The following is a 24,648-nucleotide window of genomic DNA, read 5'->3' on the forward strand; positions in this document are numbered from 1 at the left end:
TTATTTGCTGTTCTTTCTCCGGTTCCTTTAGGTGTAAAGATAGGTTGTGAATTTGAGACCTTTATGTTTTTTGAGAAAGGCTTGTCTTGCTATATACTTACCTCTTCAGACTGCCTTTGCTGCATCTCAAAGCTTTTGAACAGTTGTGCTTTCATTTTCATTTGTTTCTTTAAAAATTTTTTTTAATTGGAGTTCAATTTACCAACATTTAGCATAACACCCAGTGCTCATCCTGCATTTGTTTCTATAAATTTTTTAAATTCTTTAATTTCCTGGTTGACTCATGCATTTTTAAAAAGATTTTATTTTTTTTATTCATGAGACACAGAGAGAGAGAGAGAGAGAGGCAGAAACATAGGCAGAGGGAGGAGCAGGCTCCATGCAGGGAGCCCGATGCAGGACTCTATCGTGGGACTCCAGGATCACACCCTTAGCTGAAGGCAGACCCTTAACTGCTGAGCCACCCATGCGTCCCGACCCATGCGTTTTTTAGTAGGATGCCTTTTAGCCTCCATGTATTTGAATTCTTTCCAAATTTCCTCTTGTGACTGAGTTCCATTTTCAAAGCACTGTGGTCTGAAAATATGCAGAGAATGATCTCAATCTTTTGGTACCAGTTGAGACCTGTTCTGTGACCCAGTATGTGATCTATTCTGGAGAATGTTCAATGTGCACTTGAAAGGAATGTGTATTCTGTTACTTTAGGATGGAATATTCTGAACATATCTGTGAAGTCCATCTGGTCCAATGTGTCATTCAAAGCCCTTGTTTCCTTGTTGATCTTATGCTTAGATGATCTGTCCAATGCAGTGAGTGGGGTGTTGAAGTCCCCTATTATTATTATATTATTATTGGTGTGTTTCTTTAATTTTGTTATTAATTGGATTATATAACTGGCTGCTCCCATGTTAGGGGCATAAATATTTACAATTGTTAGAGCTTCTTGTTGGATAGACCCTTTAATTATGATATAGTGTCTTTCTTCATCTCTTATTAAAGTCTTTGGTTTAAAATCTAATTTTTCTGATACAAGGATTGCCACCCCAGCTTTCTTTTGATGTCTATTATCATGATGAATGGTTTTCTACCCCCTCGTTTTAAATCTAGAGGTGTCTTTAGATCTAAAATGAATCTCTTGGAGTGGCCAACGGCTTGCAGAGCAACATGCCTAAGTTTTTTCTTTTTTTAACATGCCTAAGTTTTATTGTGACTACTGTGACACATACCTCACCCATGACTCCATCTATGAGAAAGACACACTGCAGTGGTAGGAAACACAAAGAGAAGGTGAATGACTAGTATCAGAAATGGATGGAAGAGCAGGCTCAGAGCCTGATCGACAAAACAATCGCTGCATTTCAACAAGGAAAGATACCTCCTACCCCATTCTCTGCTTCTCTTCCTGCAGGGGCAATGATCCCACCTCCCCCCCCCAGTCTCCCAGGTCCTCCTCACCCTGGTACGATGTCAGCCCCCCATATGGGGGGCCCTGCCGTGATGCCAGTGATGGGCCCTCCTCTGGGATGATGCCAGTGGGACCTGCTCCCGGAATGAGGCCACCTATGGGAGGCCACATGCCAATGATGCCTGAGGCCCCAATGATGAGACTTCCTACCTGTCCCATGATAGTGCCCACTCAGCCAGGAATGACTCGACCAGACAGATAAGGAGAGACAGGAACCTCTTCATATTCATTTTGTATTACTTGTTCTACTTCACGAGGAGATCATGGTCCTGTGACTCTGGGTGTTTTCTAACAGCATGACAAGGAAGACTTGCTTCCCCTTCCTATCAAAGAGAGAACAGTTTTTGCAGGGGAGTAGTAGAACAAAAAAAAAAGGCAATTTTCATTTGTATTGTGAAATGTGAAAATAAAATTGTCAACTGTTTTAGTTAATAAAAATAAATACATAAAATTAATCTCTTGCAGACAGCATATTGATGGATCTTGCTTTCTTACCCAATCTGATACTCTTTGTCTTTTGATTGGGGCATTTAGCCCACTTACATTCAGAGTAACTACTGAAAGATGTGAATTTAGTGCCATTATATTACCTGTAAAGTTATTGTTTCTATATATTGTCTTTGTTCCTTTCTGGTCTACATTACTTTTGGGCTCTCTCTTCACTTAAAGGATTCCTTTTAATATTTCTTGTAGGGCTGGTTTGGTGATCACAAATTCTTTTAGTTTCTGTTTGTCCTGAACAGAAACTCTCCTTCTATTTTGAACAAGATCTTAGCTGGATAAAGTATTCTTGGCTGCATATTTTTCTCATTAAGCACCCTGAATATATCATGTCAATCCTTTCTGGCCTGCCAGATCTCTGTGGATAGGGCTTCTGACAGTCTAACGTTTCTACCCTTGTAGGTTAAAGACTTTGTCTTGAGTGGCTTTCAAGATTTTCTCTTTGTCTCTGAGATTTGTAAGTTTCACTATTAAATGCTGGGGTGTTGACCTATTTTTATGAATTTTGAGAGGGTTCCCTGTGCCTACTGGACTTGGATGCCTGTTTCCTTCCCCAGATTAGGGAAATTCTCTGCTAGTGCTGTACTATGAAGAATGGTAGTGGAACCCAGTCTATTTTTTTTTCCAGTCTCTATATTGTAGAATCATGAAGTGTCTGTTTTTTTTATATAAAACAAAGTTTTCAAAAAAATAAAATAATAAAATAAAATAAAACAAAAAACTCCCAAAGTTTTCAATTTTCATTGGCCAAAAGAAAAGAACTGTTATTTATTTATTTACCTAAGAATTCAAGTACTGTGCCCATGTTCATAACTCAAATGCTTTTGTAGTTGGCTTTTTAAGCTAGCATTTGTGAGCTAACAACTTGCAGACTTTTGTGTCTGTGTGTACTTGTTCCACAGGTTTTTAAAAAATAATTTAAGTTTAGCTTTTAATTTTTTATTATGAATGATTCTAAGTATATAAAAGTTGACAGGTTCATATAATGAACTTCCATGTAGTCAATATACAGCTTCTGTGGGCACTGGTGCTGCCCCATGTACACTCATGGGAAAAACAGTTGAGTTAACCCTCAATAATCAGATTTCACCTGAAAATTTCAATTTCTGATGAGTTAATCCAGAACCTCCACTGTAGGTTCAAAGGTTGGCAAGAATAGTATCACCTTTGGGTTGCTTTTATTTTAATTTATAATCAAACCAGAAATAAACTGGGCAGTGTGCCCAGAACAAGGATACACCTGCCTTTCCACTGTCTCAGGTATCTAAAATTCAGGGATGACTACTACAGCTCATCATTAGGCTAACAGCAGGCCTCATTTTGAACTTCGACATTCATCTCCTTTAGAAAGAGCAAATGGCATTACTGAGCTGGCTCTCCTTCAGGGTAGCTGAGTCAGGCTGCCCCGGTAGGGAGAAATACAGTGGTGATATTAATGTTCCAAGACAATGTCTATAAAACTCCTACCAATAAGCCTGGTGTGGTACTTTACTCACAGGGAAGTTGTTCTTTTTAATAGTATTCTGGTTATTCAAAGGTTCACAATGAAAATGTCTACAAGTGTTTAGGGGAAAAGGAGGACCAGACCTGAGATTTATAGAGTGACTTGGAATTTAGGGGTTGTATTTTTTTTTAATTTTTAAAATATTTTATTTATTTATTCATGAGAGACAGAGAGAGAGAGAGAGAGAGAGAGACAGAGGCAGAGACATAGGCAGAGGGAGAAGCAGGCTCTATGCAGGGAGCCTGACATGGGACTTGATCCCAGAGTCTCCAGGATTATGCCCTGGGCTGAAGGTGGCGCTAAAATCCTGGGCCACTGGGGCTGCCTTTTAAAATTTATTTTAAAGAGTATTTATTTATTTATTTATTTATTTATTTATTTAAGAGTGAGAGAGAAAGCATGTATGGGTTGGTGGGGAGGGGGGAGTAGAGGAAGAGAGAGAGGGAAAGAATCTCAAGCTGACTTCCCACTGAGTGTGGAGTGTAGAGGCTGACATGGGGCTCCATGCAGGACTCAGAATCATAAGCCTGACATCATGATTTGAGCCAAAACTAAGAGTAAGATGTTTAACCAAGGTGCCACCCAGGCACCCCCTTAGAGGCTTGAAAAAGTAGTGGCCATCCTTGCCAGTGAGCTCTAAACATAGCACAACACATGATTATGATTGTGGACTCTGGAGCTAGACTGCCTAGATTTGAATCCTGTCACTACCACTTGCAGGTGCTGTGACTTACCTCTTTTGTGGTTGTGTTTTCTCATCTCTAAAATTGGGATAATAATATAACAACATAACTTGAGTTTTGAATTAATATAAAGCAGCCAGTGGGGTACCTGGGTGGCTCAGTCAGTTAAGCATCTGCCTTTGACTCAGGTCATGATCTCAGGGTCCTAGGATTGAGTCTTGCATCAGGCTCTGTGCTCAGCAGAGAGTTTGCTTCTCCCTCTCCCTCTGCCCCTCCCCCCCACTTATGCTCATTCTCTAATAAATAAGTAAAATCTTTAAAAATTACACACACATATATATGTGTATATATATATATATATATATATATATATATATATATAGAGAGAGAGAGAGAGAGAGAGAGAGAGAGAGATCTCCCCACCATCCAGCTAGTGGGTAGAGGAAGATATATACAAATACATATGTGTGGCAGCCAGAATAATATTAGGCATGTACTAAGTATTTTATGAGTGTTTGCTTTTTATTTTAAGTTTATATGGTAGGGCCATTTCACTCCTGACTACATTGTTTTCTTTGAGTTACAGAAGGTTCCCTGATTGGAATGATACATTTGCTTTCTTGGTTGTTATCTCTGATTCTTCTTGTCAATGCCCTCTTAAGTATTGGAAACCAAGCAATTATGCCACATGGGAAATGAAACTCAGAGTTCATTCTGGTACTTCAAGGGACATCTGCAGCAGGATCCTGGGAACTCTGCCATGAACAAGTCTCAACTGCCTTTTGTCTTTGTTATCTATCTGCATTTCCTCCTACCACCAACTTTCTTCCTTACCCTCCACCCTAAATTTTTTCTCTCCCTCATAACTGTTGCTTATTCATGATTTCTCTCTCACTCTGGTGTACTCATGCCCATCATGATTCCAGTGGCCTTGCCTTGTATCATACTTTTCAGCCCAAACTCTCATTGCCAGCTAACTAACTTCTGATTTCCCAATTCATAGAGTATGAATCTATGTGGATAGGGCTTTTTGGCCTGGGAGCCTAATGGCTGGTCTATGGCCTGGTTATTCAGATACTTGTCCCATCCACCTAGTGGGTAGGGGAGGCTGAAATTAAAAAGCTACAAAGTCTGACAGCCTAGACCTTCCCCTTCAGTAGGTTGTCAAATGTGAATGTGAATGTCAGGCACGTGGGCTGCTACAGGAGATACAGCCCATCCTGGGTTCCTAGAGGGTGTGAGAGGAGTTGTCCAAATCTTTTCTGTGGGTCTAGTATCGAATATGTAAGCAAATGTCAATTGATAGATTTTTAAGTGTGCCCCAGTATACTTTCATTGAACCCTTATTTTAAACCTGTAACATCTCCTTTAATTTACAGTGTATACTAAGAGCAAGGCTCTATTTTAAAAGCTTTATATGTATTAACTCATTAAGTCCTCATAACAGCTCTGAATTGAATATCTGAATTTGATATTACTATCTATACTTTATAGATGAAGCTGAGGAACCTGCTTCTGCTCACCTATTTGCTTAGTCAGGGTTTGGATCCAGCATTCTGGCTTCAGACAGCCCTACATTACACTATCTTTCATAGATAAACCCAACCACACACTTTCTAGAAAAGCACACCCCTCTTAGAACTTTGTGTGGTAAAAGGCACAAAGGAGCTGCTCATTCAAATTTATGTGTTTGTTTCCCATTCTTCTTTTAGAATATTGTTTTTTTGACATTTTTTAGTTAGACTTTTAAAAAAAGAGACAGTACTACAAAGTAGGAAGAACATAGACTTTGGAATCAGACAGTTCTGTGTTTGAACCCAGAGGTTCAAACATTTATCTGACCTCTTTAAAATAATACTACTTGGGCACCTTGCCTCATGTCACCTACCCATGTCAGACATTACTGATTATCTCTTACTGAGCCCAGAATCCCTTTCATGATTGCTCAAGACGAGATTTATAATCAGTGGGAGTTGTGCCAGGAGGTGGAACCTATTTGCCATCTTTTTCCTTTAGGCCCAGGTATACTGGCCATCCAAGCCAGTCCTTCAGTAGCCCATCCAAACCTGTCTCTGTTTCCTGTAGTCTTGTCTTTACCTTGTGACAAACAGCGTTTGGGAAAAGTTGCCTGTGGTAATCCTGACCTTGAGTCTTTATGAGACTCAGCAGGAAGAGGAGTCCAAACCCATCAGCTTGTACCCCATTCCCTACAAGAAGGACTGGTCTTTTGACATTGTAGAGCTCATGAAGGAGGTAGAAAAGGGGGTGAGACCCTCCCCTCGTGTAGGGAGTCAGCCAGTGCAGACTGGGTTGGCTGCAATGGAAGCCCTGGAACTGGTTGCCCTAGTCTGCCCAAGTTTTCTGTGGCTTCCTTTGGGGTCCAGCTGTATCCCAATGAGAAGGACAATTTTTTTCCTCTTAGGCACAGGCTCTTATGTTCTGGGACCCTTCTTTGTCACTCTGTCCTCTGCCACCTGTGAAGTTTGTTTATAGTTTCCTTTAGCACTATAATATGGTGTAGAGATTTTTCCACTGAGATACATGCTATCTGCTTAAACAATATGAGAGATGTCTTGCTGCTTCTTAGAATTACATGCTGAAAAATAAGAAAAGTAAGGAGAAAATTCAAAAATAATAAAACATCTATCTGATTCTACCCAGGTCATCTACTATTAGCATTCTGATGTGTTTTCTTTTCTTTTCTTTTTTAAGATTTATTTATTTATTTATTTACTTACTTACTTATTTATTTATGATAGACAGAGAGAGAGAGAGAGAGAGACAAAGACACAGGAGGAAGGAGAAGCAGGCTCCATGTCGAGAGCCCAATGCGGGACTCAATCCCAGGACTCCAGGATCACACCCTGGGCCAAAGGCAGGGCGCTAAACTGCTGAGCCACGCAGGGATCCCCTCTGATGTGTTTTCTTATTTTCTTTGTATGCATATACATGTAACTTTTTAAAAGTTTATTTACTTATTTAAGTAATCTCTACACCCAGCGTGGGGCTTGAACTCACAACCCTAAGATCAGAAGTTACATGCTCTTCAACTAAGCCAGACAGGCGCCCATATACATGTAGCTTTTTAAAATTAAATCATGTTATCATGGACATCTTATAGGTCAAAACATCATTATAATTAGTGGCTGCATAAAATATTATTGTATAATACAGATATTTTAATTTATTTCAGCAGTCTCCCAATCTTGGACACTTAGATATTTGTGCATTTCTTTCTTGAACATGCCTGAATTTTTTCCTTAGGGTACTTTTTAATATTGGTACTCTATGTTGCCAAATTACAAGACCCTTCTTTGAGCATAGACATTTGTTGTAAGCTTTTATTTTTCAAACTTGGTGGTAGAACTTAGAGGATTTTTTTTCCAAACAAAATCTTGTATGGAAGCCCATTATATAAAAAAGATAAAAATCCACCTGCTCCATTGGGAAAGGTTTGGAGCCCTCAGCCTCTAACTCAGTACCACTTTCACCTGTCCATTCCTCTCTACTTCCTAATCCCTGCCCCCAGCTGGTATATATATATATATATATATATATATATATATATATATATATATATATATATATATGGTTCTTTTTTTTTTTTTTTAAATTTTTTTTTTATTATTTATCTATGATAGTCATACAGAGAGAGAGAGAGAGAGGCAGAGACATAGGCAGAGGGAGAAGCAGGCTCCATGCACCGGGAGCCCAATGTGGGACTCCATCCCGGGTCTCCAGGATCGCGCCCTGGGCCAAAGGCAAGCGCCAAACCGCTGCGCCACCCAGGGATCCCTATATGGTTCTTTATAATATGTCTTCTAGCTCAGTAACAGACTATTAGCATCTTTCATCAGGATGCTTTCAACTATAGGTAACAAAACCCAGTCCAGTTCATGTAACTGTAAGGACAGTTCAGTGTCCCATATAACAACAGGATGATTCCTGAGTTATTTAATCCAGTGGCTAAGTGGTAGAGCAGGATGAGGTTCTTAGCATTTTTTGGTTCTGTCTTCCTCGGTGTGATGACTCTTGTCCCCTCCTGGTCACTAGATTGCCATATAGTAGCAGAATACATCACATCCTTCCAGGGGTTAGGAGAATGCACCTCTTCCTCATATTATTTTTAGAGTGAGAAGAAAGCTCCCAGCTGATGTCCCCTTATTTTTTATTCAGTAGGTGTCACATGCCCATTCCTAGACCAATCACCAAGAATTGGAATAGAATAACCATAATTGGTTTGGACCAATCAGGATTCACCCACTAGGGTTAGAGAAGGGCTTAACCTTCCCTGAAACCAGTGGCAGTCTGGTATCTGAACAATATCCAGGTTCTGTTGTCAAGGGAGGAGGGGAGAAATGGCTGCTGAAGCCATTAGTTGGAGCTTCACAACAATGGAGCCAATAGTTGTCTGCTATAACATCCCATTAGGAAAGATACTGAAAAAAAAAAAAAAAAAAAAAAAGGAAAAATACTGAAAAGCCAATGTCAAAATTCCAAGGCTGCCTCTTACTTTTGGCATGGCCTTGTCATGGCCAAGTCAACCTCTCTAGGCCTTAGTTTCCTTATTTGTAAACTGGGGATAGTGATAACTGCCTTCCTTACCTTACAGAGTTATGGAGAGGGATGTATGAAAGAACGTTACAAAGTACCTCACTAGGGGCACCTGCCTGGCTCAGTCAGTTAAGCGTCTGCCTTTGGGTCAGGTCATGATCCTGGGGTCCTGGGATTGAGCCCCCAAGTTGGGCTCCCTTAGTGGGGAGTCTGCTTCTCCCTCTCCTTTCCCCGCCCCCTGTCTCACTCTTGTCCTCTCCCCCTCTCAAATAAATAAATAAAATCTTTAAAACAAAACAAAAAAAACAAAGTACTTTACTAGTATCAAGGCTTCTTATTAATTTAATTCTTAGAAATAAATGAGCATCAGGCACCTGGGTGGTTTAGTCAATTAAGTGTCCAACTCTTGATCTCAGCTCAGGTCTTGATCTCAGGATTGTGAGTTCAAGCCCCACGTTGAGGCTCCACACCCAGTGGAGCCTCTTAAAAAAAAGATGAAGAAAGAAATGAGCACCACCAGGCCCTCTGTAAAAAGGTAAATCAGTAAAGCTTAAATTCTAAGAAGTGTCTTTTGGTTTAGTTATAACATTCACTGTCTAAATTTCACAAAATTACTTATCAAAAAATCACAAGTACCTTTAGAAGTAACACTATAAGTTATAAAAATACCCTAAAAGGTGAAGAAGGTATGTGTGGGTACTTCGACACCAAGGCTGTGGCCTTCCCATGATAGCATCTGGCATTCAACTGACAGTATAGTGACTAGCAGTTACTGTTACCTATTCTGCTCTTTTTTTTTTTTTAGATTTTTATTTATTTATTCATGAGAGACAGAGAGAAAGAGAGAGGCGGGGGGGGGGGGCAGAGACCTAGCTAGAGGGAGAAGCAGGCTTCCTTGCAGGGAGCCTGATACGGGACTCGATCCCCAGACCCAGGATCACCTTCCGAGTGGAAGGCAGATGCTCAACTGCTGAGCCACCTAGGTGTCCCACCTATTCTGCTCTTAATTTTCATTTTATGTTTCCATGGTGCTTCTTCCTGCGGACAGGATTTTTACCAAATATTTTCAAAATGTTGTCTCACTGGCCATTGGAATTCAGAGCCTTCTTTGCTTATTACAATGCTACATACAACAAGGAAACAGGTAAATAGAAAAACAGTGCTAAATCATTCTTAGATGAAATCCAGATGCTTGCTTGCTAGAGTTTCTTCTCACATAGTTCCACATTACTGTGGAGCTAGAAAGAAGTTAAGAAAGACTAGTTTGTTGAGACATCCTTTGGATTCTGAAGCTGGGTTCTGAATTTAACTATATAACTGTCAATATAGAACCAAAATAAGTTAGGTAATGACTGTGGTTCATCTTTCTTATGTTGGGCTTAAAAGCCCTCTGGCTCCCTATAACCCCCTAAATGAAGTTCAGGGACTTCAGCCTGGCAATCATGGGTTTCTTACTTAGGATTCAAGGTAGGTTGCTGTTATCCACACCCAAAGATACAGTGGTTTATACAAGATTTTTATTTTCTCTCTTCTCACCTTACAGTCCCTATGTAAGCTGCTAAGGACCAAATTAGTGTTGTTTACTGTGTGGGATTGCCCTTGCCTACATGTTCATGCTGATTCACCACTGCTACCAGCAAAAAGAGCAAGAAGGGGCATTTATGGATACACATTCCTTTCCTTTAGGGTAATGACATGAAAGTCACACACATCACTTCTGTCTACATCCCACTGGCCAGAACTTAATCACATGATCACACTTAGCTGCAAGGGAGGCTGTGTACTCATATGCATGGCTAAAATGAAGGGATTCTGTTACTGAAGAGGAGACAGCATGTCACAATGAGACTCTGTGGCCTGACACCAGCCTGCCTTCCCAGCCTCATTTCCCTCAGCCTCTCTGTGTGTTCCATCTGTTGGAATGAAAGTAGACCTAATTCTACTCTGAATCACTCAGGTCTCATGATTTATTCACTCTTTACCTTTGTCCACCCTTTGTTGTGCCCCTGAGATGCCTTTCCTCCTGTCCATGCCTTGTGAATCTGATCTTTCCTTCAAAGTCCATCTCACCTGTCTTTACTTAAGAGATATTTTCTTCTGTGACCCCCCACAGCATCCTTCATCTGTCCTTTTCCAGTGGCATACAGAGTGCTGACTGCCCTACCTTTTCACAGCTTCCACAGCTCCTGTCTCCTGGTGGGAAGAGATAGATCCTGTGTTCACATCTGAGTTCTGCCACAAATGATGCACATGAACCTCAACAAGTACTTAAATGTCTCAGAGCTTTGGTTTCCTTATTAGTAAAATGGTATTAATACCCATTCTGTAGTGCTGGTACAAGGATGAAATAAGGTTACATATGTAAAGTTCCCAGAATGTTACCAGTGCCAAAATGAATTCCTTCCTTCCCTGCCTCTCCCTATCCCCATGTAGTAGGTCCCCTGAGGTTAGGAGGTCTTTTTTCTTTTTCCTTCCTCTTTTGAATGTGTTAGTCCAGTACCTGGTGGGCCTCAGAAATTGTTTCTGGAACTTTAGTAATATATTCAACACATATTTTCAGAGCAACCCCTATATGTCAGGCACTCCTTTGAACAAGTCAGAAAAATTTCTAGGCTTTCAGATGTATTTTAGAGAGGAGAAAAGAATGAACAACTAAAGAAAATAAAAGAACAGGTTAACTTCAGAAGTGTTGAGTATTATGAAGAAAATAAATAGCGTAGTTGATAGCAAGAGACTGGGAATGAATGCTTAAGTGAAGGGGTAGGTGAGAAGGTGGGCAAATCTGTTGCTAAAATATGGCTGATCCAGGCAGCCCTGGTGGCTCGGCAGTGTGGTGCTGCCTTCGGCCCAGGGCATGAGCCTGGAGACCTGGGATTGGGTCCCACATCGGGCTCCCTGCATGGAGCCTGCTTCTCCCTCTGCCTGTGTCTGTCTGTCTGTCTCTCTCTCTTTCTCTCTTTGTCTCTCATGAATAAATAAATAAAACCTTTAAAAAATATGGCTGAACCTGTCTAGGTTCTTCTGACCTGATATCCAAGGCTTATGGACAGGTCCTCTCCCCTCCCTTCCTAAGCCAGCTCATTTGAGTTGACAAGGAACTCATCATTATAGTTGACCAGCCTGGCCAACAGGTGCCCATACAGCATGGTCGTCCACAGTACCTGGTACAGGGTCTACTCGAAGAACCCAGTGCTCTCTGACCAGGCTGGTGTCCATGTCCCTCCCCTGTGCCAGTTTCAGGGCATCTTCATATCTAAGGAAAAGGAAAGGTCCATGCCACTATGTGGTGCAGGGAACACCTGCTTCTCCCCAAGCCCCCCACCCCTGAGCTCTTCCCATTGCTTGAGTTCCCTTCCAGTCTCATCACTGTGCCCACCTGCTTCTTTCTTTGTGTACATGATGTTTGGGACTAGGGGTTAGCTGAGCCCCAGGTTTGTGGCAGACCTGATCCTGGATACCTGACAGACCTCTCAAATGCATACAGCTTCCTCTCCAAGTTGAGCCTTATTATAACCATTTTATCCTTGACGTTCAGTGCTGTCACTTAACATGGAGCATGCAACTAGAATATGACAGTCCAGGATCCCTGGGTGGCGCAGCGGTTTGGCGCCTGACTTTGGCCCAGGGTGCGATCCTGGAGACCCGGAATCGAATCCCACATCGGGCTACTGGTGCATGGAGCCTGCTTCTCCCTCTGCCTGTGTCTCTGCCTCTCTCTCTCTCTCTCTGTGACTATCATAAATAAATAAAAATTTTAAAAAATTGTAGAATATGACAGTCCATTTTCAAAGCTTGCACTGTTTCTGTTACATTATATTGTTTGCATTTGCCAGTGTGAATTTAGCCACTAATTATTCCTCATGGGCCCAAACCAGTTTCTTAGGTTTTCTTTTATTTCTTGCTGCTGGCCCCAAGGTGTACCTGTCTGCCTCTCATTTCTAGAACTGCCTCCATCTTATCTTTCCCACCAAGAGGGGTTGTGAAATGGGTCTCACTCCCCCAGCCAACAACTTACTATCTCCTTCATCCAAAGCCAGGCCCTTGGGTGTCAGAGGTCATGCTAATTCTTCACAGAGAAATGAACTAAGGGTAAAGACACAGCAAACATGGGTTTGTCACCACCAAACTTAAAAAGTCCTGATCCCTATGCTGAAATTCCTGATCCTCTGGGCCAGGGAACAGAAACATCAGTTCTCTGCATTTATTCCTGAGGTCGAGGGTCATCAGTCTTCCCACCCCCCAGCTTACCATCCTGAGCCCACCTGAGTGGAGACCTTGTAAACTGTTCCTAAAGGGCTTCAGGTGCCAGCCTGAAGATAATTTTGGGATGGGTACATCCTCTCCCCCTTTGCTGTGCTGAGAACCTCCTGTCTACTTGCCAGACCTTTGTTCATCCAAGATCATTGCTTCTCTGGTGGCCATAGTGTGGGCTGTCATACCATGGTTTGCTGAACTATTCTACTCTTAGGTGTTTGGTGGTTTTCAGCATTTTTCTTGAGCAAGGGTAATGATTATAAATAAAATCTTTGGAATCAAATACAGTTAGAGTCAGTTCCCAGCTCTGCCTCTTTCTAACTCTATGACCTTGGGGAAGTCACTTGACCTCTCTGAGCTTTAGTTTCTTTGCCAATAAAATGGGGACAATAATAAAAATACTACTTCCTAGGATTTTTGTAAGCAATAACAAAATGAATATGAAGCATTGAGCACATTCTTATTAGCACATAGTAATTGCTGAGTGTTAGCTATTAATTTTACATATATTATGTCTTGTGTGGGATTAATTGGGGACAAAGGGATCTGAGCTTCACTTTACTCATAAGAAAAAGTTTGGATTTGGAGTCTTTATGTACTTAGAGTCTCTGAGTCTTGGTTCTGAGATTTTTGGTGCCATGAGTATTTAGAGGAGCTTGTAGCTGAGTGAGCAAAGAAGACTTCTTTGCAGAGGTGGGGTTGAGCCAGAGTTTCAGGTTTGCATCACACCGGAAAGTTTATTTTGTCCTGACTTTGCCCCTTTATTCTAACCTTGGGTCTTTTCATTTTGTTAGGCCTTTTGTTTTCTCGGCTGTATTGTGATGAACAGAGATTCTGCTTTTGACCGTGTGTTTTCTTGCAGGTCTGCGTGAAGTGGAGAAAGTCTAACCTCTCTGCTCGGGCAAAGGCAATGCTGGAGTTTGTACTTCTTATTTCCCAAGCTGATGATGTAATAGATGACCATTTCAAAAAGCTCGAGATGCATGGCTTCAATCGGGAAAATGCCTGGGATATCGCTGCCATTTCAGCCTTTTTTTTGCCTTGTCCATCTGCCTTGCTCATTTTGTCAATCTTGTTCCCAATAAAGAATGATGTCAAAGACATCAGGAGTGAATCTGCTGCTCCCAAAGTATAAAGCCTAAACAGAAAGACCAGCGTTATTTCAGGCACATGATATTATAAGGCATCACTTAGGAAGTAATTTTTTAAAAACATCTAGTCAGTAGATAGGGAAGAGAGTAAATGAATTGGCTTTCTGTCTGCTCAATGAGATAGATCCTAAGTGTTGGGAGTATCCAGGGACATGTGATACTGGGCTTAGGGGAAACATTTGCCAATTGCTTCCTTGTGTTGTGATCTGAAAGGAACATCAAGGGAAAGAAATTCAGAGGATGCTTAGGCATTTCTGATGAACTGATATCTGTGAAGCTGAGCTGTTGAAGTTGAAAGTTTTTTAGTACTCAGAAATAGTGTTACATAGAAATTGGTCTGTATAAACTGTGATTTGCAGTCATTCCTGTTGACATGGTTGTGTTTGAAGGCTCTCAAAGGCAGTGGGTAAATAGCAGTCACAGAAAGTTTACTTTAGTGCCTTCTCAATTAACTTCTAGTAAATTTTTTTTAACTGATGGGTTGTAAAATCATGGTCATCTCAATAGAATTTTAGTCCTTAAATAATTTATTATTTTAGGTTTTAGCAAAAAATATTTGATAAGTGAGGACTCACATTTTAAATAGAAGCATAAGAAAGAAAGAAAACAAAACCTTTAGCATTACTGAATGACTTGTTTTGTGTTACAGCTGCTACTGCCCCCCCCCTTTTTTTTTTTGGTTAGCATCTCAAGAATCATTCTTATTTTCTAGCTGATAGCGGTACATGCAAACCTACAAAATTTTTTCTTCCCATTTGGCTTCTCTAGATTCTCTAAATTGTTAGTGAATATTTCTTAACCACTTTTACTACTATTACCACTATACTGTGTTAATTTTGAATTGCCTGAACTGTGAAATCTGTTACCTTGAGGCAGCACAAACTTTCATTGCAGAGCTTGTATTTTTCTGTTGGAACTATATTATAAATACTTCGGAATATGTATGTAACTTTTAAAATTGTTTTACTTAACCTATTAAAAAATAGTATTGGTAAATGGTCACCATAAAATTTTAGCCATTGGCCATAATTTAGAGGCCAAACAGGGGGCCTCTATTAAGCAGCCAGAAGTTGGGGGTCATTAAGGGACATTATTTAATTACAAAATAGACTTCTACACCGTCTACATTGTGGAGCAACATGGAGAGCATCTCCAGAGGAATGGATGCCTGATCTCTGAATTCAAGATGCTTGGTTTTTGCCTTTTTTTTCAATCAGCTCATGGACAATAGCTGAAGAACTAACTTACCTGATGGGAGGACCTGCTGAATGTTCAGCCCTTTCTGAATCTCATTCTTACTGTAGAGATCCTTCAGATCTGTCCTCACAGGATAGCTCTTCTACAAAGATCCTCCAGGTTCCTCCTCAGTCATCACATGTGAGCCTTCTACAACATAGCTCTTGATCAAGGCCTAGAAGAGTTGTCAGTTCTTATATCCACCTTTCCCTTGTACCTCAAGCCTTGCTTTATTGTAGACTCTCCTTCCCTTCCCAAGACACACATCAGTTCCCATTAACTCTTTTACAAATGAGTTCTGTATATTGATCTCTAACAGCCCTGGTGAAGGGCCTTGCACCCGTCATGCCGTCCGTGCCCTGCCTGAAACATGTAAGCAGGATTTGACCTGGGGCTCTGTTGCTTGTAAGGTTGATTTGATTTAGGTCTCCAGCTCCACTCAGTGACTCCTGCTGGATATATGCTCCTTCCTGAGGAGAGGAAGACTTCGGCCTTGATAAAATCTTGACCTTACTGGGCAGTAGCTGGGAGTTGGGCAAATATTCAGAGCACTGATAGACACCATTTTCCAGGCTCTGTATAGACCTGGACTTCTTTTTTTTTTTTTTTTTTTTTTTTTTTAATTTACTTGAGAAAGAGAGCAGGGGAAAGGGGCAGAGAGAGGAGGAGCGAGAGAATCTCAAGCAGACTCCCACTGAGCTGGGGTACCCTAGAAGGGCTCCATCTCACAACCCTGAGATAATGACCTCAGCTGAAATCAAGAGCTCCACACTTGACTCATTGATTGAACCACCGAGACGCCACAGATCTGGGCTTTTAGGGCAACGGTGAACTTGAGTCCTAGACTCCCAGTCTGAGTAGGCAATATACCGTGCCACTTACTATGTGGGACCTGCACATAATATGGAAGTTTTTTCCCCTTGTGACCTTAGAGTAAATTGGGGATAAGGATATAATCTTGGTCCACCACTTTGACTATTCAGGCCCACGCATCCCCAAGACACACAGTCACGATGACTGACAACTACAGACTGTCGCAGGGGTGCCCTGATGCTAACACTGCCCTGTGCAGCCCGAGCCCTGAGTTCTCCCAGTTACGCTCAGACACAGCTGGTCGCCCCCGGTATAAAGCACCTGCCATGGGCGGTGTCCCCGCTTTCGCGGTCCCCAACGGATGGCGGTCGCGGCGGCGCGCGTTTCCCAGCCGGCGGGGTTAGGCGGTCGCACGCCGGAAGTGGCGGCTGGAGCGGGAGCGCTGAGGTGTCTGCCGGCGGGGCAGCGGCCGGGAGCGGGGGGCGGGTGCGTCGGTCATGTTTCCCTTCGGGCCCGGTAGTCCCGGAGAGGATGGGACGGCCGGAGCCGGGGCCGAGGAGCCGGCACCCCGCGCGGGGCAGGCGGCAGCCGGCGGGCCGCTCCCTTCCCCGCCCGCTCCGCCGCAGCCCGGGGCTGACGCAGCCCCTCCCCCGTCGCCCTCCCGGAGCCCTCGCCGCCCCGGCGCCCCCTCGCTGCCCCTGGCCGCGCGCGTCGGGGAGCTTGGGCCGCCCGGAGCCCTGGACTCCTCAGCCGCTTCCGCCCAGGGAGAGCCGTCACCGCCCTCCCCGCCGCGTCGGCGACCCGGGCCAGACTGCAGGGCCGGGAGCCGGGGCCGCCACGGCCTCGGCCTCGGCGTCGGCCTGGGCGGCCCCGGCGCCCGGCTGTTCGGGTGGCTGAGAGAGCGCAGCCTGGGCCGCGGGCTGTTCGTGGACCCGGCGCGGGACAATTTCCGCACCATGACTAACCTCTATGGTTCCATCCATCCCGCGGACTCGGTGTACCTCAGCACCCGCACCCACGGCGCCGTCTTCAACCTCGAGTACTCGCCCGACGGGTAAGCGCGGCCCCTCGGAGGGCGGGTGCCCGCCTCCGCCTGCCTCTGCTGCCCGTGGGCGGCGGCCCGCTCGGGGGCCGCCGGCCTGCAGGCCCCCCGACACTCTCTGAAGCGCTCTGTGGCTGTTGGAGGTCCCGGCCCGGCCCTTGGAGGTAGGCAGGCCCGGGACTCGTTTGTGCGCCTCGGGACGCGGAGCTCTGTGAAGCAGAAATGCGTGGGGCCCGTCACCCCGCGGGTCTGCCAGAGCCAGGCCCGAGCTAGGGTTCTCTGGTACACAGTACAGGCCTAGCAAACTACGCGCTGAGGAGATGCTCATTCTTTCCCTGTCATCCCAGGCTTGCGCTTTTCTCACCGAAGCTTCTGGCAAGGGTAGGGAGCCTGCAGATTCCATGTACTCTGTGCCTGACCTGCCGTGAGGGGACAAGTGTGCGTGTTCCTTTGCTCCTGGAGGATACTAAGACGCGGCAGCGGGGTGTCCTGGGATGCGGGGCATTTGTGAACTTCCCCAGCCAGGACGACGTGCTTCTGCCTCCTGGCAGATTAAATATTTCCTATTCGGTCTCGGTTTACTCTGCGTTATGAGGAATTTTCAAAATAATATGTATTTTTTTAAAACTTTGGTGAATACACGAACAAGTTCGACAACAAAGGAAGAAAATTACACACAGCCCCACCCTGAGAGGAGATAGTTAATATAATAACTCCGACCTAATCAAGGCCTCTGGATTCTAGTCATTTGCGTAGCTGTCCACTTATTCATTCCCTCATTCAATAAATACTTGTTGAGCACTTGCTATGTTCTAGATGCAGAAGTTGCAGTGGTGAGCCAAACCAGCTAATGGCACCACCAGTCTTACTAAACTTGGGACTTACTGGTTCAACTACATGCCAAATAACCGTACTAAAAATTTCATAATGTGTATTTGTAAATCGAGATAAAGGCTTGAAGGAACCGACTGTACACACCAGGGTGTTTGAGGTTTGGCTGTAAAAGTGACATTTAACCAAAAAAACAGAAAAAAATGAGTAGAAGATGAATTCACCAAGATAGGGTGGGGGAGGAGATAGAAGTAGTCCAGATGGAGGAATTGGTATGTCAAAGGACTTATGGTTGGAGGGCCAGTATGTCATGTTAGAGAAGCTGAAAGATGATGGCTTAACAAGGCAAAATGTTTTGCTTAAGAAAAAACTAAAATGTGCTAGGAAGGAGAAAAGTAGCAGAATTTGGAATCACAGTGAGGAGGTACACCATATTCCACTTCATTGATGCATTTGCTTCTTCCTAATTATACTTGGTACTAGGATCTCTGGGGTTTCTACTTATAGCAGTTGGGTGGAACCTGTAGCAATGAATGTGCTGAATACAGGTAAGGAGGAGGAACTACTAAAGTTTATTCATGTAACCTTCCTTCCCTAGTGCTCTCTCCAACAAAGCCCTATTCCTAAAGCTCCTCCCAAAATAGGAAGAATCTCTCCCTCATAAACATTCAGTTCTTTTCTTCTCCATACCCCAACTCCTCTCACCCTCCTATCTGTTCTGTCAGGCTTTCAGAAATAGCTGTTTTTACTCTTTGGAAGTGAGATTTTAGGTACGTGATGAGAGGGGTAGAATGAGTTATGAAGAGGAAATTCCCATTGCCAGTGCTATTAGAATGAGGAATATATTACTGATAGTTTTGTTTGAACCAGGACAACATAGTCCTGTACAAACATTTTTGTAAAAAGTATTTAGGCACTCTGGTACTTAAATAATTTAATAATGTTTAATTTGCAATTGATATATACTCATTCTAGAAAATCTAGGCAATAAATGAACAGAAAGAAGTTAAACATCACTTATAATCCCAGAGCTTAAAAGGCTGTCCAAGGAATTTTGTGTGTGTGTGTGTTGTTTATATTTTAAAGGTATTTATTTAAGTAATCTCTACACCCAATGTAGAACTCGAACTCATGACCCGGAGATCGAGTCACATGCTCTTCAACTGAGCCAGCCAGGTGCCCCTGCGTATGTTTATTTTAATATAAACATGGAATCATGTTATTTTGTTGCCTGTTCTTTTTTATGCAATATATGGTGAATTACCTATGTTAATATATTTTTACATTATTTAACATTTTTCATTAATTTAAGTAAAACCTCTAGAAACATTTTTAGATTTATATCCTCATGATAATTCTCTAGAATGGGTGAAAGTTATGAAGATTTTGGAGACCTATTATTAAATTCCCCTATGTGAAGATTTTGCTAATTCTCATTCTATCACACACACATGAAAGTGCCCGTCTCCCCATACTTTTGCCAATATTACACATTGCCATTCTTTTTCATCTGTGTCAAGGTGATAGATGAAAATAGTTAAATGTTATAATTTTTTAGTATTCTTACTACGTCTAATATGCTTCAGATTTTTATAGGACTTAATTTTATAGAAAAATGACACCTGTGTTATATGAGATAATTTCTTATATCCTTCAGTTATATGGGTTAAATCAGCTTACTGGGTACCATTATCACTGTTATTTATAAGGACTTCTCAGTACAGAGAAGAAGTGACACAGAAGGTTAGAATTAAAATTAGGAATTTAATAGAGACCAGACTGGAAAAATTTGACACTAAAAAAGAAATGAAAGGATACCTGGAGTAGAGGTAATTTCTAAAGAATTCTAAAAATGTTTTTACAGTAACAATATAATCAAAAGAAGTATCACTTCCTAAGAGGACATTTTATAAAATGAAATTTGATGTTAATAGATTAGAGAATAATATGTGGAAATTTGTCAGGCTTTCTTTTATGAAAACACATCAGGCACTGCTATAGAGAGTAGTATTGGAAAATAGAAATGAAGAAATTATCTAGACTGGAGGCCAGAAAGATGCAGAGATTGGAAATATGAAGGAGGTTTAGTGACATGGCGCATAGACAAAAAAGGCATACTATATATTTGGTCAGCTCCTGAAGAAAATGAGATAATGGGAAAAATAACAAAAAAAAAAAAAAAAAAAAACAATTTGAAGAGATAATAGCTGGGAACTTGAAGAACTTAAGAAAGTCACAACATCATGATTTAAGATGCCCAATAGACCCCAAGCAGGAATCCTTTCTAGGCATACAGTGACTCTAAAACAAATATTAAAATCTTAAAAGCTAGAGAAAAAAGACCTTCAAAGGAGTACTTAATGAGAGTGATAATTTAAAAAGATGGAACTAAAATTGAAGAAAATAATAAATTTTGAAGGGGTGTTCTAAATTTCTTATTTTCTTCAGGAAGAATTTGACATATTAACTGTAGTTTTTAATGTTTGCATATTAAAGTTTGCAAGATTGCAAGACCAAAAGATAAGAAAAGATATATTATTTCCAGACTACTCGAGGAAAAAATAGTGCAATGAGAAAAAAATATTCCAAGAGAAGACAAGAAAGGGAAAGAAAAAAAGTAGAAAAGGTATAATAAATAAAAAACCAAAGAATGGCCAAAAATAAGTCTAAATATTGCTAATTACAGTAAATATAATAGTACTAGATGTTCAGTAGGATAGACGAGAATATATCAAACGCACTCTAAAGCTGGTGAGCTATATTACTATACAAACTAGGATTTAAGGCCAAATTACTAGAGATAGGAGATCACATCATGTTCACGAAAGCTCAATTCACGAGAAAGATAAACAGTTTTGAATTGAATGAGTCTTTTAAATTGAAAATCTATGAATCAAAAATTGGTAACTTAAGGAGAAAATGGACAAATTTATCATAGAGGAAGATTTTAATGTACATTATAGTATACCTCAGTCAGGTAGACACAAAACATATGATAAACACCACCGCTTAATAAAATCTTGCTCTGACCAGCAGTATACTGCATTCAGACCTGATACTCAGCTAGTACACATTGTTTCAGCTGTACCAGTTGTTAAAGTATTGATATATGTCCGTAGTGGTTAAATAGTTAACTGCCCCAAGATCACTGAATGTCTTCCATGGAACCTCCCAGAGCAACCCATTATATACCAACTACAGAATTAAGAGCTGGCACTGCAAGCTGCCAACAAACATCTCACTTGAGAGCTATAACATCAGTTCTAATTGCTCTTTATCCATGCTAGATACACTCCCCACCACAAAAAATCTTTAAGATAATACCCAGTGACCATTTGGCTTCCCTAAGTGTGGGGCTGCCTGCCTTTCACAGGCAATCTCAGAGTCATTCTCACATAGTCATTTGTGAGAACTGCAGCCTCTGGGGAGTTCCAGAGAGATGAACAGGGCAATCAGATGAAAGTAACACTATTGTAGGCAGTATCCAAACATACTCTTGGTATAATGTGTACTCCCATGACAGATTTCAATCCACAGCAGTTGAGTGGGGCCTATGGGGATGATTTATGTCAGTACTCCTGGGATACAGATCCCTAATTTTATCATTCCTATTGAATTTCACCATTATTTAGTGGGATCGTTTTGCTAAAACCCACTGAATACCTGCCCATCATGGGTGTCAGCAATACTCATTTTATTAATGAAAATGACCACCAACATAAATCTCAGTACCAGGAATATTTAATTGAGGAAACAAAAGCAGGAAGGTCATTCTGGCTTATGCTTTTAACCGCTGTATTATATTACTTCTCATCTGGGCTGAAGGATTAGGTCTGGTACAATTAAACATGACAATCAACAGATTGTTTTGTGGCATAGTTATTAATATAATTGAATACATATTTAATGTACAAAATAGCAAGTGTTAAAAAATTGTTAATATACTTCAGAAAAGCTAAGAATATTTAGCCCCATGAATAGTTCTGTTAATGTTAAATAATTTTTTTACTTACAAAGATGACAGCTAAATTTTTTTTTTTAAGATTTTATTTATTTATGTGACAGAGAGTGTGAGCACAAGTAGGGGGAGCAGCCAGCAGAGGGAAAGGGAGAGGGGAAAAACAGGCTCCCCTCAGAGCAGGGAACCTGATGTGGGGCTTGATCCCAGGACCCCAAGATCATGACCTGAGCCCAAGGCAGACACTCAACTGACTGAGCCACCCAAGTGCCCCCACTACAAATTAATTAATGTGGACATTCTTGGAGGGGCTTTATGCAATTTCCTACATCCATTCATGGTGCAGACAAGGGCATCTGGGTCAAAGAAAAGATTATGGCAACAATTTCCAAAAATTGATAAATAATGGAAATTACTAGAATACTTTGATGAGCAACTTAATTAGAACTTCACTTGGCACACATTTTTATAATCTATAGGTTAGTTTATTTTGAAGATGTTTTAAATTTTTTATTCATAGGTTAACTTATATTGCTATTGAATGTCAAACATCTATTTTTTTCAAACATTTTTTTAAAAAGATTTATTTATTCATGAGAGACAGAGAGAGAGAGGCAAAGACACAGGAAGAGAGAGAAGCAGGGCTCCATGCAGGGAGCCTGATGTGGGACTCGATTCCGGGACCCCAGGATCACGTACCAGGCCAAAGGCAGGCGCTGAACCGCTGAGCCACCCAGGGATCCCCTTTTTCAAACATTTTAAAATCTCATACTTGACTATATGTAACAGCTATCTCCTGCTTGCTTTTTTTTTTCAAACACATGTTAGATTTATAAAATTTTCACTGATAAGGCCACATTTCAAAAGATTATCATAGAAGGGATGCCTGGGTGGCTCAGCGGTTGAGCTTCTGCCTTCAGCCCAGGGCGTGACCCTGGAGACCCAGGATCAAGTCCCACGTTGGGCTCCCTGCATGGAGCCTGCTTCTCCCTCTGCCTGTGTCTCTGCTTCTCTCTCTCTCTCTCTGTCTCTCATTAATAAATAAATAAAATCTTAAAAAAAAAAAGATTATCATAGAATTAGAGTTTCTCAACACAATGTAATCATTAGAAATGAATAACAAAAAAGATAACCAGAAAAACCTCATGTGTTTTCAAGTTAAGAAAACATTTATAAATAACATATGGGCCAAATAAATGATAATGGAAATTAGAAATATTTAGCACTAAGTGATAATGAAAGTACCATATGTCTAAAAACTTGTAAGTAGGGATCCCTGGGTGGCGCCTCGGTTTGGCGCCTGCCTTTGGCCCAGGGCGCGATCCTGGAGACCCGGGTTCGAATCCCACGTCGGGCTCTCGGTGCATGGAGCCTGCTTCTCCCTCTGCCTATGTCTCTGCCTCTCTCTCTGTGTGACTATCATAAATAAATAAAAATTAAAAAAAAAACTTGTAAGTAAAACTGTACTTAGTAGGAAAATTACAATCATTAATAAACTGGAAAGGAAGACAAGGAAAATTAATGAGCTAAGTATCCATCTGAAATAGGGAATAGTGAAGTTATCTGCAAATAATAGCAAAGTAAGTTTGAAGAAAGCAGAAGGAAGGAAATATAGTAACAGTAGAATTTCAATACAAATACTCAACAGAGAAAATCTTGTCTTTGAAAAGACAAATAAAAATGAAAAACACTCATATTGATGAAGTGAATCCCCTGGGCATCAGAGTGACTCTTGATTTCGGCTCAGGTCACAAACTCGGGTGTGTGAATGGAGCCACACCTCAGGCTCTTGGTGCTGAATCTGCTTGTCCCTCTTCCTGCTCTCACAGGCACTCTCTCAAAATCTTAAAAAAAAAAAAAAAAAAAAAAAAATCCCCAGGGACACCTGGGTGGCTCAGCAGTTGAGTGGCTGCCTTTGGCTCAGGGCATCGTGATCCTGGAGTTCTGGGATTGAGTCCTACATCAGGTTCCTTGCATGGAGTCTGCTTCTCCCTCTGCCTGTGTCTGCCTCTCTCTTTGTCTCTCATGAATAAATAAATGAAATCCTTAAAAAAAATCCCCAAGTAAATCATATTCAGAGTAAAAGGGGACATAATTTCAGATGCAAGAGATAGAGATTGTAGCTTTCCAGAAATAGAGTAGGTGGTTTGGACCAACCTTTCAACAGAGAATAATTAGAAAAGCTAGAAGAAATATAAAATATTTAATGTAAGGTATAAAAAGATTATGTTTGAAGAGATTGGAAAATTAAGGCAATAGGTAAATTTCAGGACCAAGATCTACAAAAGGAGGGAAGCCAGAAATTGAGCCCACCATTTTAGCCAACTGAATTAAGCAGTATGGTAGAAATGAAAAGTATAGAAAATAAAATAATGTAAATCACTACACTAACATATTGAAGGAAAAATCTAGGGTAATTTCAATAAATGTTGGAAACCATTTTATACAACTGAAAATATATTAATGGAAAAACAGCAAATTTGAGTAGAACTTCCTTAATCCAATAATAGGAATCTACTCCCAAAAAAGAAAAGAAACTCTACAGCAAACATTGTACTTTAATGATGAAACGGTGAATGTATTCTTAAAAAAACAGGAATGAGAGGAGTGCCTATTACATTCACATTTGCATTTAACATTGTACTGAAAGTCTTAG

At 41.3% G+C, this 24,648-nt stretch overlaps 1 protein-coding gene, 1 long non-coding RNA gene and 1 pseudogene across 4 annotated transcripts in view; 2 read left to right on the top strand and 1 right to left on the bottom strand.

Moving 5' to 3' along the window:
- Nucleotides 1-1,007: 1,007 nt before the first annotated feature.
- LOC140641707 (U1 small nuclear ribonucleoprotein C-like) lies at nucleotides 1,008-1,786 on the top strand (annotated as a pseudogene).
- An 11,616-nt stretch (nucleotides 1,787-13,402) lies between these two features.
- Nucleotides 13,403-17,665, bottom strand: LOC140641709 (uncharacterized). 2 transcript variants are annotated; one of them, XR_012038300.1, is made up of 4 exons: nucleotides 17,568-17,665; nucleotides 16,483-17,412; nucleotides 15,361-15,523; nucleotides 13,403-14,099 (listed from the first exon to the last, which is right to left on the bottom strand). It is a non-coding gene; the product is annotated as an uncharacterized lncRNA (long non-coding RNA). The 2 variants fall into 2 exon arrangements; XR_012038301.1 differs by lacking the exon at nucleotides 17,568-17,665 and having other exon boundaries at nucleotides 17,127-17,276.
- The window catches only part of DCAF10 (DDB1 and CUL4 associated factor 10), a 42,522-nt gene continuing 34,466 nt past the window's right edge, over nucleotides 16,593-24,648 (top strand). The window contains exon 1 of one of the 2 annotated variants that reach the window (XR_012038294.1): nucleotides 16,593-17,215. Coding sequence is in view for 1 of the 2 variants with exons in the window: in XM_072842010.1 (XP_072698111.1) it covers nucleotides 16,659-17,215 (557 nt within the window). In the remaining variant the exon portion in view is untranslated. The remainder of the gene's footprint in view (nucleotides 17,216-24,648) is intronic. The other variant, XM_072842010.1, reaches the window with a different exon arrangement.

Source organism: Canis lupus, chromosome 10, assembly GCF_048164855.1.
Source record: "Canis lupus baileyi chromosome 10, mCanLup2.hap1, whole genome shotgun sequence".
Lineage (NCBI taxonomy): Eukaryota > Metazoa > Chordata > Mammalia > Carnivora > Canidae > Canis > Canis lupus.